The 15,916-nt window shown below is 64.2% G+C and overlaps 1 protein-coding gene across 1 annotated transcript in view; it reads right to left on the reverse strand.

The window, feature by feature from the left end:
• Positions 1 to 8,419, reverse strand: part of Crmp1 (collapsin response mediator protein 1) — a 33,195-nt gene extending 24,776 nt beyond the window's left edge. The window contains exons 1-2 of the mRNA XM_048364345.1: positions 8,391 to 8,419; positions 7,934 to 8,353 (exon numbers count right to left, since the gene is read on the reverse strand). Of these exons, the coding sequence (XP_048220302.1) occupies positions 7,934 to 8,314 (381 nt within the window). The 5' untranslated portion in view covers positions 8,315 to 8,353; positions 8,391 to 8,419. The remainder of the gene's footprint in view (positions 1 to 7,933; positions 8,354 to 8,390) is intronic.
• Between the last annotated feature and the right edge of the window lie 7,497 nt (positions 8,420 to 15,916).

Below are 15,916 nucleotides of genomic sequence, written 5' to 3' on the forward strand. Positions count from 1 at the left end.
TTCCGGCGCGCGAGCGTGAGCACACCGCCAGACAGACGAGCTGTAGCTTGGGCTGTAGCAAAAATGAGCCTCGCATGCTGGTCCATGCGAGCCGCATGGGCTCGGCACAGAGGCGGCGCGGGGGCTGCGGGTTGCGCAGATCGTGCACTGTCCCCCGTCTAGGCCCCCCCGCCCCCAGTTCTCTCTGTCGGTCTGTACTGTATCTCTTTATCGCTACGTTTCTATCTTGCCATGGTTCTTTATCTCTACATATTGCTAACTGTCCATCAACACACTTCAGTGCAGTGCTCACTCACAATTCCACTGTAACTTTTCCTCCCTTTTTACCCCTATACTCCCTATCCACCTGGGCATCAGCGCCAACCGGTGCTGATCAACCCCTCCTACCTCCCGGGCCAGGACGGACAGGGCTTTCGGGCTTGGTCACGTGACTTGCTTTGGCTGGTAGATCGATGAGCACATTGGAAACCCTCCACGCTTGAGGAAAGGCGCCCCAGGTGGGCGGCCTGCTGTCCCTTCCGCCTGGGTCTCCACGCGAGGACCCACACAGAGCAGACCCACCAGCCGTGTCACCCAGATCTGAGAGTCGTGTGTACCCCCAACGCCCCACTCCGGGGTTCACAGCGGCCTCCGCAGGCGCTGTGGGCCCTCGCGTCCGTCGCTACACAGACAGGTGCGGGGAGACCACGTGGCTTACCCGAACTGCACGCCTAGCACGTGACATCAAACCCAGACGGTGCAACCTCAGAATCCTCCTTACCAGCCACTTCCGGCACCACCTCCCCGTTCACAAACATCCAGACGCTTGCAGGTGCCCACAGAAGGGATTCTAGCAACTTGCCGCAGGCTCCCGTGATTCCACTCTGGCTATAAAGGAACCTGAGGGACCTGCCCCAGATCAGACACGGGCAGGAAAGCCCTGGGAAGCCCCGGGTCATTTCTGTTGCCCCGGTGAGCGCTGGCTCTCTCCCAAAGCCCGTCCCCGCATCCGCCCGTGCAGATTTCTCAAGCTCCTGGCCTTCTGACTGTGCTGGGAGGAAGGAACTTCACGCACTCTGGGTCACGTCTGTTGCCCAGCCCGGGTCTTGTCCAGCGAGCTCTCCCCTTCTCTCCAGTTGCCAGCCCCAACCAGGCTGCCCGCAAGCTCTCGCCTCTCCTGGGATTTCCGAACGCCTGTGCGCGCATTCAGTCGCCTGCACGCTGTCAGCTCGCGTGTGGCCAGTCTGCGGCTGATACCTTCCACCTCGCCAAAACCAGTTCCCTGTTCTCAAAGAGCCTGAGCCCAGAGAAAGGAAGTGGAGCCCGGCACCCTGCAGGTGTCACTAACCCTTGGCTAGGTCCAGGACCGCAGGGGCCTCTGTGCTGTGGAAGGCATTACGACTCAGGACCCCCTTCACGTCCCCTCTGAAGCTCTGAGGCATAAGTTCACCGAAATCAAATGCTCTTCCCATGAGAATACGGCCCCCTCGTCCTTCTGTGATGGTAAGCTCGACACAGCTCGGGTGTCTGGCCTGGGTGGCAAGAGCTCAGAGCCTCTGCCCCGCCCCGGGCTCTCTGGGCTTCGCGGATCCTCGGCTCCCCCTCGCATTTGACTCCCAGCCGATGTCACAACGCTCCAGGTGAATCGTGCGACCGGAGGCGGCGCAGATCCTTTGTGTAAGGCAGAGATTGACTGAGCGCCCCCACCAGACGCAGCGTCAGCCTTGGGCGGAGTGGGGCGCGCCTCGTGGGCGAGGCGTGCAGATCTGCACGTCGGAATCACTCAGCCCAATGTTTGAACACACGCGTACTCCTCACACGCTCTCAGACTCGCTCAGCGCCCTACGCTCACACACACCACGACGCAAATGCACACACCACCAGCCCCCGCTACCCTCCCCCTCCGAGCGTAGTGATTTTCTCAGTAGACAGATGGGCCCGTGTGCTCTTCCCACTTGAACAGAAACCTGAATGCGGATCCTTCACCTACTGTCCAGCGAGAGAACCCGGCCCTCGGCCAAATGCCTCTGAACCTCAGTTTACTCTTTGGGGCTGCCTTCCTGGCAGTGCTGTTCTGAGAACCGAGTGGGAGGTGCGGGAAGTCAAGCTGGATGCTAGGACCGGAGCAAAGGCACACACGCAAAAAAAGAAAAGGCTTTACATTTAATAATGATCACAACCACAGCGGTGGGTGCCTTGACTGTCCCCCCCCCCCCCATGCACGTGCAGCGAGCAGGTTTAATGGGGTGCAGAGCCTTCCACAGGGCCAGGACGCCAAGGCCTTTGTTTGCTTAGAGCCACACCCAAGATGCTGCACTAGCTTAACACACCATGGGCCCCTAGAAACAGCTAAGTTACTCCCGGGCTGCGCCATTCATTAAAAAAAGCCACACATGAAAGAGACCTTCGTCAATATTTTAAGCAGTCCTTAGGGGCAGAGCTAAGTGATTGCACTTTTCCCTCGTTCCCTTTCCACCACGCTCATTCTTGCAATCAGCATCGGGCTGAGGCAGAGATAAGAAAAGACCCCACCACCATGACCACCCCCCCCCCCCGCAAGTGGGATGCTCCCCTCATTCAGCCCTCATTCAGCCCTTCTCCCTGCCCCTGCCCGGCTCTGGCTCTCTTGTCTCCAGCCTCCCAGGGGTGTGGCAGGACCTGGGGCGGCCAGCTGCCTGTGAGCCCGGTGGGAGAGGGGTGGGGTGAGGCTCACAACACAGGCTTTCCTTCAGTCTCCCAGCACGCCTCCTCCTTCAACCCTCTCCTCCACAGGCCTCCTCCACGGCCCCTCTGCCGGCCTCCCTCCCAGAACCACCCAGAACCAGGCCGAGTCCCTGCTCTGATCTCCTCTTCTGTCACCCACGGCAGGAGGAGACCCCAGGCAGGTGTCAGAGCCCTAGGCTCAAAGACACCCAGAGCCGTGTGGTACAAAAGGCTGCCTTCCCCGTCCCCAGGGGCCCGCCTCAAAGCCAGCCGCAGCCTGTTAAACGTCTCCCCCACCCACCCCGGGAGAATGGACGTGCGCTGGGCACACCGCCTCAGAGTGCCGGTCACCCACAGGTCCTTACACCACCACCACCTGCCTCAGTTCTTCAGGAGGGCAGAACTGGGGGATCCAAGACAAGGACCTGACCAAGCACCCCCAGTGCCTAGCCCAAAGCCACCCCACTCCTTCCACGGATTGCTTAGCAACTGCGGTGGTGACAAACTGGCCAGCTTGGCCTCTGGGTCTTGGAGGGCAGAGCATAAAGATGGCCCGGGCATCTTTCCACCCTCAGGGGCCACGCCCTGTGTGTGAACTCTGCTAAGAGCTGGGTGCAGGGGGGGGGGGGGGCAGGAGCCCAGGTCTCCGGGCCCGGGCGGCACGTTCAGCCTTTGGAAGCTGTATGCCCAAAGGGCTCCCTCCCTCCCGCAAGGGACTGTGGCTGACAGCCCTAAACCAAGGCAGCACCGCCCTGGGCAGGTGCACACAAAATGGCAGCTCCTACGGGTGCACTGGGCTGCTCCGGAGAAGCCGGAATTCTCAAGGAGTGCCAACTCCAGCCCGAGAACTCCGAGGGCACCCCGGGGATTGGGCCCCGCCCGGCCCCGCCTCTGGCCCCACAGGCGCCTCCCGGGGCCGGGCCCGGGCAGGGGGTCTGCGGGCTCCACTCCCCGGAGGACCGGGCGGCTCCCCACCGCGGGACCCTGCGCGCCCCACCCACACAAAGCGCCCGGACCCCGGCTCCTTTGTTTCCGGTCAGGCCCGGAGAGGCGGGGTGGGGGTGGGGGAGCGCGGCCCCCGAGCGGCCCGTCCCCGTCCCCGCCCGGGGCGGCTCGGCCTCCCCGTTAACCCTTCCAGGGCCGGGGGTCCGCCGGGTGATTTGACGCCGCGGCGAGGGGCGGGGGCGGCGCCTCCATCATGGCGCTGACGCGGCCCCGACTTCCACCCATCATCCATGGGGGGACCCAGCGGGGCCCAGCGGCGCCTGCCCGGGGTCCGGCGGAGCAGAGGCCGCGCGCGGGGGGCGGGGGGGGAGGCTCGGCCCTCCCTCCCCTCCCCAAGAGCAGTGGGGGCCAGGCTCCCACCCCCTGCCCCTCCCTCTTTTGTTCATCCTGCGTCCTCCGGGCCACCCCCCCCCACCACCACACACACACACCCCGCATCCCGAGGGGGAGGGGGCTGCACGGCCACGCCACCCCCACCCCGCACCCCCCCACCCCCATCCCGCACATGTGGCGGGGGAGGGGGCGGCGCGTCCGCGGGGAGAGGCCGCAGGCCCGCCCCGCCGGGCCCGCGCATTGTCCCGGGAGGCAGGGGGAGGGGGCGGCCGGCCGGCGAGGCCCGCCCCGCCCCCCCCACCCCGGGGACCGGGCCCGGGACGGCCACCCCCGCCCCCGCCCCGAGGCCCGCGCGCGCCCCGCTCACCGTGATGTGCGGGATGCTCTTCTTGCCCTGGTAGGACATGGCTCCCCGCGCGCCCGCCGCCCGGCCGGCCCTGCGCAGCGCTGCGCGGTCGCTCGGTGCCTCGCGGGCCGCCCCGCTCTCTCCGGGCCGCGCGCCGCGGGTGCGGTGGCCGAGGCGGACGGACGGACGGAGGGGTGGGGACCGGCGCCCACCGCTGCCCACGCGCGGCTGCTCGGCTGCGGCGCCGCCCGGCTGGGGAAGGGGCGGGGGCGGGCGGGAGGGGCAGGGCGGGAGGAGGGGGCGGCTCGCTCACGGCGGCGGCGGCGGCGCCCGATTCGCCCCTCCCGGCTCCAACCAGGAAGCGCTTCCCCACCCCCGACCCGCAGCCCGCGCGCCCACCGCGCCCGCGCCCGCGCCCGGCCGCCTCGGGGACGGGGCTCCGGCTTTCGGGATGCGTTCGAGAGGAAGGCGAGGGCTGCGCTGCGGGCGGGGACCGGGGCCGGCGCCCGCCCCTCCCTCCGCGCCTCCATTGGCCCGTCCCCTCCACCCCTCCCCGCGGGACCAAGCCCATGCTGCCTCTCCAGCGCCGAACCTCATTCAGACCCACGCGCGCCGCCACGCCGCCACCTCGCCCGCGTTTTCCAACCCAGACAAAAGGTCACTCCTTCTCCCCAACCCAGATCGGAGGCCTGGTCCTCCCCCAAGGCCCTCGGGCCGCCCTCTCCACTCCTGTGCGCCAACCTCGCCCTCGGTAGGTGGGGGGGGGGGGGCAAGCACTCCCAGCCCAGCTTCACCACACAATAGCCAGGCACGGCGACCTGTGAGCACCCCGGTCTGGCACGCAGCACCGTGGGCGCTTGGAAGGCCAGGCCACTGACCCAACTGCTCCCTTCCCTGGAGACAGGCTGGTGGGGGGGGGGGGTGTGGAAGGGCAGAAGTCTTGCCTCACAGCTAAGTGCTCTGTGACACCCAGGGGACCCGTGATCTGGATGTTTCTCTGGGAACAGGTGGACAGGAAACAGGACACGCTTAATAAGCTTCACAAGGGCAGACCAGCCCCACCAGCAACTGGATAAACAATCACCTTTGCCTCCTGCAAAACCCAAGCCTGGGGACCCTGTAACTGTAACCTGCCATTCACACAGAGGGCTGGGCTGGGCAGAGCCCCTCCGCACTGCTTAGGGCCAGGAGGAGACCAGAGATCTGGCTGGAAACGGAAGACGGGGCTGTACAGTCCCTGAGAACATGTTTGGTGTCCCAGAAACATCCAGCTCTATTTTTTTCCTCGTTTTTCAGAAGGAAACTCGGGCTTTACAGAGGTAAAATGTGACCCCCGATGCAAAAGGCATTCGCTGTAGCTAGCAGCGTTGGGAAGCCCGGTTTCTGCCCAGTTGGTGTAGTGTCTCTGCATTCATTCATCCATCCATCCATCTGTTCATTCATTCAGGCTGGCCCCCGCCCTGGGTCCTGAGTTATCATTCACGGCTTCCTGGGCTCTGAGTCCTAGGTGCCAGCCCTGGGCATTCATTCCCTGGGGTCAGTTGGAGGGCTGGGCAGGAAAGCCGTGGGGTTGGAGCGGACCACGTGCGCGCTGGAGGGAGGAGCGCTAGCTCCGCTGGCCAAACAGGCCTCCGCTCCCCAGCCGACTTCTCGGGTACAAAGCACCGCCGCAGCTCGGCCTCTGGCCACGTGAGCGTCGCGCATGCCCAACAGGAACCCCTCCTCCCTCCCAGGAAGGAGCCCTGTGGACTGGGGAGGGGCGCGGAGCGCCGAGGCCCGCCCCGGAACCCCAGCCCCGGACCGCGGTGTCTGCAGAGGGAACGGCGCCGCTGGCTGCCCAGTGCCCACCGGCGCGCCCCAAGCACCGCCTTTTGTCCAGCCCCTGAGAAGCCGGGAAGAAAGGACGGAAGGGGCCGGATTGGGGAAGGGGAGAGGAGCAGGGGAAGGGAGCCAGGGGAAGCGCCAGTCTCCCCCAGCCAAGGCCTGGCTGCCAGGCAGCTGGAGTCCGCGCCGCGGCTCCGGCAGACGCGCGCCTGCGGACGGCTGCGGGCCCAGTACAAAGCGCGCTCACCCCCACCCCGGACAATCCCTACCCCGCGGAGAGGTTCAAGCGGGCGACTCCCCATGCTGGCCCCGGCTTTTGGGGGGGGCCACGAAGGCTTGCGATCGAGCCGGGGGAGTGTGGGTCCCACGGGAAGCGGAACCAACGAGAAAGAGAAATAGGGCGGGCCGGGGACGAGCGAGCCGCGAGCGAGAGCAGCCTGGGCTCTCGGGCTCCCTTTCCCCCTCCTCGCCCCCAGCGCGGACCGCTCTCCGGGCCCGGATTCAGGACCTTGGAGAGCTCCGGGGCGACACCAGGCCCAGGGAAATAGCTGCGGGCGGCTCCTTCTCCGAGAAGCCCTCCCAGCTTTGCACGCGGATCCAGCTCGGTCTCCCTCCGAGTTCACTTTCTGTCTCTCAGGGCATGGGTGCCGGTGTCAATGGAAACGACCCGGGTCATCGTGAGGGTTCCACAGCAGACGTTTATTTGAATGCTCGCTCCCTGCTGGTACTGACTTAGTTCTCACTCACGGGGCTCCACCGCTCCCCGGGGGACTCGTGGGGGGCGCGGCTGGGACGCTCGGCCCCAGCCCCGCAGCGTGTAAGCACGCGGGGCCGGACCGAGGCGGCACCGAGGGGGTCCTCCAAGGGCTCCAACTTCCGTTTCCCAGACACATGGCTCTGATCTCACCCACCCGCCCCACCCCCTTCCCCGTCCCCTGGTGACCCCCAGCTCAGAGGAGAAGGCACACACGGTCCAAGCCCGGCCGCTGCTTTTCTCTGATGGGCCCCCACCACACTTTCTGAGGAAACCAAACCTTCAAGGACACTATGGACCCAGGTTCAAATCCCAGCCGTGCCTCCAACTTGCTTTGTGAGGTAGGCCCAGCACGCCTTGCGGGGGGGGGGGGGGGGTGCTCAGGACCCAGGCAGACACGGGCGCTTAAAAGCAGGGGCTCCGATTGCCCTCGGGGCCAAATCCTGCCCCGGGCCGGAGGTGGGGGAGGGGGTGGGGACACCGGGGCCAGGCTCCGGCCGCCTGCGCGCTGGGTGACCCGGCCGGCTCTCCGAACCTCTGCCCGCGCTGGGCATGGAGAGAGTGGGTGCCTGTGGTTGCTGAGCGGGTGCGCGGGTGCACGGCACGGAGCTGGCGCTTCTCTGTCCTCCTCAGAACCCCGGTGGGGCGCCCCCGAGGCCCTCTGCGCCCCGGGGCTTCGCGCCCCGGCTTTGGCCAACTTACTTCCCCTCTAGAGGAGAACCTCGCCCCCCTCGTGCGGAGGGCGCGCCGGGCCTGGGCCTCGGAGGCGCCCTGAGGAGTCCGGCAGCGACGCTGGCCAGCCCCGGCCCCGGCGCCCACCCTCTCTGAACCTCCAGAACGGTGGGGTGGGGGAGGGGCTCTCGGTGGCCCGGTGGAAGCGCCACCCCACCCCCCCACCCCCGCACTGGGTGCCCGGGCACGGCCACAGCTCCGGGTCCCCGAGGGTCCCGCCCCCCCCCACGTCCGGCCCACGCGCGCCCCGAGGGTACCTGGCCATTGTCCCGGCCGAGGGGCAGGTCGCGGGGCGCGGGGCAGCGGATGTGCAGCGCGGGCGGGCGGTCCTCGCGGTCGCCGGGCGAGCTGACGGCGGAGCCCGAGGGCTCGCTCACGTCGCTGGCCGTGTCGTCGCTGCCGCCGGGGCCCGGGAGGCCCACGGCGTCGGGCCGGCCGGCGCTGCGCGGGGTGCGCGCCGAGCCGCGGCGGCCCACGCTGTACGCGTCGAAGTCGATGGTCTTGTTCTCGTAGGCGCCCTCCACCGCGGCGAACATGCCGCCGTACTTCTGGCGCGGGGTCTGCGCCGCGCTGCCCGGCCGCGCCAGGTACACGGGCAGGTCGTCCTCCGTGTTCCACGCGCGCCGCCGGTCCGCCATGCCCGTCCGAGGCCCGCCGCCCTGGCCGCCCTCGCCGCCCTCGCCGCCCTCGCCGCCCTCGCCGCCCTCGCCGCGCGCCGTGCGCCGAGCTGCGCGCCGGGGTGCGGGGCCCGCGGCGGCCCAGGCGCGACTGCGGCCTGGGGCGGGAGGGAGGGAGGGAGGGAGGGAGGGAGAGGGAGAGGGAGAGGGAGGGGCGCGTCGTGGGCGGAGACTAGGCGGGCAGGGGGCGGGGCCTCGGGGGTCTGCGCCGCCGCCAGCTACAAAGGGCGGAGAGGCGGGGCGGGGCGGGGCGGGGCGCGGAGGGGCGGGCGAGGGGCGGGGCGGGGCGAGGGGGCGACGCAGTGACGTCGGCGCGGAGCCGCAGCGCCGAGGGCGGGCCGCCGAGCCGCAGTGCCCCGGACGCACCCCTGCTCCCCGCCCCCAGGACGCGCGCGGAGTCGGGGTGGGAGCGGCGTGCGTGGCCGCACGCGCACACGCGCGCACGCGCGCGCACTGGCTGCACGCCCGCGTCCCTGACCCACGCCCCCTCCGGAGGCGCCCCGCCTTACACGCCCGCACACATGGAGGCGCGGCGCTCGGAGTTGCACACACGAGGCCAGAAACGCTCATTGTCCCCGAACCCCAGACGGCTCGGCCTGGGCCGCCGCGGCACCGATGGGGGTGACAGGGCCAGGAGCCAGCCTGTAAGGAGGGGGGCCCAGGACCAGCGGGGTGGAAAGGGCGTTCAGATAGGGCACCCCACAAACACAAGAGAAGGCACCTGCATCCCAGAGACGTCGGGGACAGGGACTCCCCGCCAGTCCCAAAGGCAAAGGCACAGGGGGACTGCACCCACAGGCCTGCGACAGGGCACCCCCCCCCCAGCCCCAGAGGCCTTTTAAATACAAACGCTGCAGGGACAGACACACAAAGAGCACCAGACACACACGTGTCCCCCACCGTGACCCTAGCGCTGGCAGCTGGATGCCCCACTGTCCCTCTGCGGGGCCGGGGGTCCCCTTTGCCCTCTCCTGTGAGCTCAGTCCCCCGTTCCCCCATGGATTTCCAGCCCAGGGTCCTAAGAGTCCCCGGAGCCCGCCATGTCCCAGCTGCGTCTTTCTTGGGCTGGAGAATTGCCAGCTGCCCACCCCCTGGACTGGCCAGTTCAGACTGTGGGGGGGGACTCAGAGGGAGCGCCCAGGGGGACCCCACCCCGCAGCCCCCCATCCGGAAGCCTCTCCATCCCCCCCACTACGCCCTGGGCTGGGAGCTGTCCCTTCAGCACCCAGCAAGGCCTGGGAGCAGAGAGAGTGAAGAAGAAGGGAGTAAAGAAGCAAAGCCACGGCCTGACACGGGGCCTCAGGGCTGCTCAGCCCAGCTGGGCCTCAGGCTCATCTGCTCACTGGGCATGCAGGACAGCGCTTTTTTGTCTCTTCCTGTGTTGGAGAGAGGCGAATGCTGGGGACACTGGTGTGTATGTATCTAGAAGGTTCCACCTCCAGGAAGTGCATGCCGTAGGAGGCGGAGGAGAGCAGCATGAAGTCCCATCTTGGGACCCCGATTCCCACCACCTTCCCTTCCTTGACTTCTTTTTGTGTCTGTACTGGGGCTTGGGTTTAGGGCCTTGCGCTCTCCCGTGACTTCTTCCACTCAAAGCTGGCGCCCGATGACTTAAGCCACAGCTCCGCTTCTGACTCACCTTGCTGCTTAGAGACCAGCCTCGTGGACTTTCCTGCCCAGGCAGGCTTCAAACTAGGAGCTGCGGCCACCAGCCCCGGGCTATGTTTCGAGTTTTCTTTGGAAAAGATCTGTCTTCTGAAATATTATTCCCAGCACACTCTAGGCAGGGGAAGCTCATGTGGAAGACACCAGAAACTTCTTCACAGACACAGTGCTAAATCCACAGATGTCACAGTGAACCCAAGATCCTGTGTTCCACAGGACTCGGGGGCCCAGTCTTCTACCCGTGCTTCACCTCTGGCCTCGACCCCTCGGGAAGAGCCCCTTGTGCTTTGCCAGGGACGGTGGGGGGCTGGCAGCCGGGCGACCCCTGTCACAGACTCCGGGTCACTCCTCACCTCCCACCTGGCCCCTGACAGGGAGGCGGTCCGCCCCTCACTGGGTGCCCCGTGTGCTAGGAGCACAGCTCGTGGCCCACTGGTCAGCTCCTTCCGCTGCCCACGTGGCACAAGGTGGCCCTGCCACCTTCGGGCCACTGTGCCGACAGTGGCAGACCTTCCGCCCTCTGCCCCAGTGAACCCCAGAAGCAACCGTGCAGGTGTGTCGGAGTCCTTTCCCTCGTACCTCCAGGCCAGGAGCCCACGCGGCGCGGAGATGGGGAGGCAGCACACAGAGGCTGCGTGAAGGGCAGGAAATGCACCCACCAATCTGCAGAGAGCCCGAGAGAAGCAAGCCGGCAGAGGTCCAGGCAGGAAGCCGCCATGCTGAGCCACGGCTGTGGCCTCTCCCGCCCCGCCCCTCAGTCCTCCGGGACATGGTGATCATAAATGAATCGTATGGTGACATTGGATGAGCCCCAGCCTTGAGCTCGCCTCCAGCCCGTGAAGCCCTCTGGGGTGACGGCCCAGGACAGACAGGGACGCATCAGATGGTAGCGGGGAGCGGGGAGCAGATGAGAGGGGCCGGGGCAGTTCCAATAAGGATTTTGACTGTGCAAACAAAAAGGCAGGGGTTTCTACAGAAAGGAGAGGCTAGCAGAATGTAAAAAAGAAGGTTTTCAGACACCTAAGAGGCTAGACTTGCAGTTTACCCTCGGGTACATACAAACCCCAGAGCGAGTTCTTTCTTTCCCAGCAGGTTAGGAATTCTTGTGCTCAGTTTAGCTATGTAGAAAGAAGTTCTAAGATGGTAAGCAAGCTGAGTAAGATTACATGGCCAGCCAGTGACAGAAATCCAGGCCAGTTGGAGTCTAAAATATCTTTTTTCTTCTGTCCTTAATCAGGACACAGAGGTTGTGGCAGCAGAACAGCAATTCTCGATGATGTCCCTGCAATTCGTGGCTATTGTGTATGTTGTCACATGACATGAGACTTTTTGAGTATGATTAACAACACCCCCCCCCTTTCTTTCCATCTGTCTCTGCTTGTGGGATTATCTGGGTAGGGTTGATGCAATGACAGAGTCCTTTCACATGAAGAGAGGCAGGGGGTTGGGACAGAGTGAGAGGTGACAACAGAATTAGACTCAGGGCCAGGAAGATTCGATGTTGCAACAACACTGACTTTAAGGATGGAGGAAGGGGCCGTGACCCAAAGAACGCAGGCAGCCACTACCAGCGGGGGAAGCCCCGGAAGTGGATTCTCCTCGATGCCTCCAGAAGAACTGCAGCGCACGCCCAAACCAAGTCTGGAGCCCAGCGAGACCCATTTCCGGTTTCCAGGCTCCGGAATGGTAGGCTCGGTACCTGCGTGCTACTGGGCTGTGCTGGGCTGATGACGAGCTCTCAGAGCGGCCGCGGGAAAGCCAGACGGGATTTGCCGGGATCACTCCACTGTGTGAGCAACGTGGACTTGACTAACAAACCCAGCCATGTATTCCCAGCCCCAAACAAGAGCGTTCGAGCCAGGCATCGGTGGCTCACACCTGTAATCCCAGCTACACGAGAAGTGGCATTCTAAAGACTGAAATACGGACTGGCCAGTCCACGCGCCTCCCTCCGATCTCCAGGTCACCAGCAGAAAGCCAGAAGCAGATGCCTGGCTGGCCAGCCTTGAGGGGAAAGCCAAGCGGCTCTGCATGGCCCTGAGTTCAGGCCCGGGGTGGGGGTGGGGTGGGGAGAGGGTCTTGTATTCAAAGGCTTTCTGTCTTGTGTCAGGACAGTGTCATGGAAAACAACTCAACATTCAAAAGGGAGAGATAAACCTCTGATCATGGAAAAAAAAAGTATACATTTTTAATGTACAAAATTACACAAAGTATACATTTAACTAACATAGAAAAATATATCTTGATCACAAGAGGACATCGCGGCTTGTCCTACACAGAGGAATGGTTACAGATCTCGCAGTCCGGCACGGAGGCCGAGCCCGGCACACAGGCTGGGTGGGGCCGAGTCGTTCCGCTCCTCTCAAAGTAGAGGCGGGGGAGCCCAACTGGGGGTCTCCAGCATGGCGGGGGAGCCCATGGTTCACAGCGGGTCTCCCCGGGAGAGGGGCAGGGCCGGGTCTGGAGTCCATCCACAGACACGTCCACGAGCGTCTCCGGTCTGCTCAGCCATGAGCGTAGCCCTGTGTTGCACTTGGGAGCGAGGAGAAAGGATGATCTCGAAACCAACGTTGTGTTCTCCAGGCGTTCTGGGGCCCCTGCCCGGGCCGGGCCCTGGAAGGAGGGAGGCGCACAGGGCTGCGGAAGGCCGGCCTTGCCGCCCGTGGCCGTGGCCTTTGTAGGTGGCACGGCAAACCTTCCCCCGCGCAGTCGGCGCGGGCTGGCCGGGTAAGGCCGGGCGTCAGCAGCTGGGTCAGCCCCTGGGTCAGGGTGGTAGTAGATGCCCCAGGCCCCTGGGGAGTGGGCGGAGCACGCACAGCCCACACCCCGCCCCGTCTTCCCACCGAGGGTCAGAGACAGACAGAAGCCGCCCACCCCAGGTCTGCGTGGCTGTGACCCGCACAGGGTCTGAGCCCCGGGGGAGCTTCCTACGCCCCCCCCCACCATGAGGGCCTGGCCTCACCCCTGCACCACCCAAGAGCCTAATTCCACTCCCTGCCATGTCCCACTACCGATGCTACAGTGTTACTTTAAAAAGAAAATAGGAACCGAGTTGCAACCAAGACTTCATCCATGTTCCACAAGTGGCATTCACAGTTGGTTCTCTTCCCATTTTCTGCCATGGTGTAAAGGAACCATTCATCCCCATTGTCATAGCCCAGGGTTCTCAGAGGCTGAGGGGAGGGGGGGCCCTATTTCTGTGGATTCCGTTCTTGCATTAGTCATTCTGTGACTCTGTACATCACCTTTACTCTAGCGCTACTCTCACTGAAGGCAGAGGACGAGGGAAGACCTAGTGCTATAAAGAAAACCCACTCCTTGCATCCCAAGCCTACTGACTTATTAGAAGTAGTTTTTAAGTCCCAAGTATGAAAGATCTTTTTCCTAGAAATTCTCATTGCAAAGGGTAAAGGACTAAATATACCCACAGGTCCCAGTAGAGTTTCCTTCCCTGCTTCCTGAAGGCACCAGAGATGGTTAAAGGGAGAATGGAGGTCTGCTTTGGTAAGTGTATCTCTCTCCCTCAGAATTTCCATTTGGGGAGGTTTGGGGTGCAAGCAACAGTGCACAAATGGTCCATGTCATGTATCCGTCCTGTCAGCCGGCTACTTGGTCTCAACTTTCTGTGACTTTACACAATCAGCCACCAAGGGCTCAGCTTCCAGACCAGACACAGCGGGGGGGGGGGGGCGGACGGGGGGGGGGGGAGCCCATGCAATCAAATGTCACACATTTCCTCTTCCTAAGTCTCACCCACAGCATACGGAGCCTCTGGGGCGGGGTTACAGGGTGGGCTGCGGATCAGAAACACTTCAAAGAGGAGAGCTTTGCCTGTCGGCTCTGAATACACTTCTGTTGTTTTTTTAGAAAGGAGTAGAACGTGTGTGATGGAATCTGGGAGAAATCCACAGTGACATCTTGGAATTTAATGAGCGCTGGGAGCGAGAGAATTGACGAGAGCCATGGGGCCATGATTGGAGGATCCTGGCCCTAATTGCTGTTCAAGTCGCCGGAGGAGGAGCGCTTTGCAACCCCACACCTGAGGGAAGTGGCTTGGCAGGGGCCGGGCATCCTTGTTGTTGTTGTTTTGTTTGTTTTTTGAGCTGGCACTGGGGCCTAAGTGCTGTCCCTTAGGTTTCTGATTCAAGGCTGGCGCTCTACCACTTGAGCCACAGCTCCACTTCTGGCTTTCTGCTAGATACGAGTCTCATGGGCTTTCCTGCCTGGGCCGGCTTTGAACCCCAATGCTCAGATCTCAGCCTCCTGCCTAGCGAGGATCGTAGGCGTGAGCCACTGCGCTGGGCTCGCGGGTGCTTCGGCAAGCTCTGCAGGCAAGCCCAACGTGCCAACACGGGGTGAGTCATTGCGTTGGGGTGCTGCCTTCGTACCCCACCCCCGAGGGGCTGCTGCAGGCCCCTCCTCAGACACACCACCACCCCAACAAGTCCTCCTAAAAAAAAAAAATACAGTGTCTAAAAGGTGTCACAAGTGTCTGGCACCCTACTCTCAGAAGTGGATTGAGTTGTCAAAATAAATAAATAAATAAATAAATAAATAAATAAATAAGAGGAAACCCAAACCTCACATTCCAGACCCGGGGCCTCAGCCGGGGTCCAATGGAGGCTGTGAATTTCTCTAAAAGCAGCTCAGAGCCCAAGGCGAAAAGATGGCCCTGGCTCAGAAAAGTGATGACTCAGTAAAGCAATGACCGAGACCAACAGAAAGAAGCGCTTCTTCCCCGGGTTGGGTGGCGGGTCCCTTCTTCCCCGGGTTGGGTGGCGGGTCCCTTCTTCCCGGGGCCGGGTGGCGGGTCCCTTCTTCCCCGGGTTGGGTGGCGGGTCCCTTCTTCCCGGGTTGGGTGGCGGTCCCGGCGGGCGCTGGCTTCTCCAGGACAGGAAAGCCCAGCCGAGTAGCCGGGTGAAGGCGGTTCTCAGCGAAGGCGGCGCTGAGCTCTGTGAGCTCCCTGTGCTCCGTGCTCGGTGCCCCGCTCGGGGGGGAGGTGGTGCGGGCGGATTCGAGTGGCACTCCCCTAGTCCCAGCTAGAAACGCACGCTCGGGTTCTGCATCAAGGGAAGCGGCCCTTGGACCTGGACACGGACGCAAGGATGCCGGGGGACGGGTGGAAACCCATGGGGCACGGAGCGCGCCCTAGAACTCTCCGTGTGGCCGGACCGGGGCTCCGCCGGGACGCCCACCCTAAAAGACAGCTCGGTCGAGTCCCGCTGTCACCAAGCACCGGTCCACTGACTGCCCTCTCTGGACTCAGTTTCCTGGTCGGCAAGGGTGCCGGCGGGGAGGCCGGGTCCCTCTCGGGGGCCCGCGGGCCGCCTCACCTCGAGCGCGCCTATTTTAAGCACACCGCCTGGCAGTTCGCGGGGAAGCGTTGCCATGCCAACGCGCTGGCGGTTGCTAATCATAATCTCGGAGGGTGCTGCACGGCCATCTGACAGGCAATCCTCTCCTTCCCTCGCCCGGGGGCCTCCCCCCCTCGTCCTAAGATCGGTCACCCCCCTCGTCCTCAGACACACACAGTAGGGGCTCGGTGGACACACCCCAAGCGCTGACCTGAACCGAGAGACCCCGAAGGGCTTTCCCGCCCCGTGCCGGTGCTGGGTGGGAACCGTGCGGCCCGACTGCCGCGCGAGGACACCGAGGAGAGGAAGCGGCTCCCCGGGCCTCGCAGAGCTCAGTCCCTCGTGCCAGGTGGGGTCGCCGCCTTCAGGAGGTGAGGGTGTAGACACCAGTCGTGCCCGCTCGTGTGGAAGGCGCTGATGCTTTCCCACGCGAGCCCCCGTTCCCTTGCAAGCCCCGGGCAAGGAAAGAGGCAGGCTCTGCGCCCCTGGCCCCCAAGGCTCCCCCGTGCGGAGAGAAATGAGGGGTTCACTCCAGGGGCATTTC

This window comes from Perognathus longimembris, chromosome 16, assembly GCF_023159225.1.
Source record: "Perognathus longimembris pacificus isolate PPM17 chromosome 16, ASM2315922v1, whole genome shotgun sequence".
NCBI lineage: Eukaryota > Metazoa > Chordata > Mammalia > Rodentia > Heteromyidae > Perognathus > Perognathus longimembris.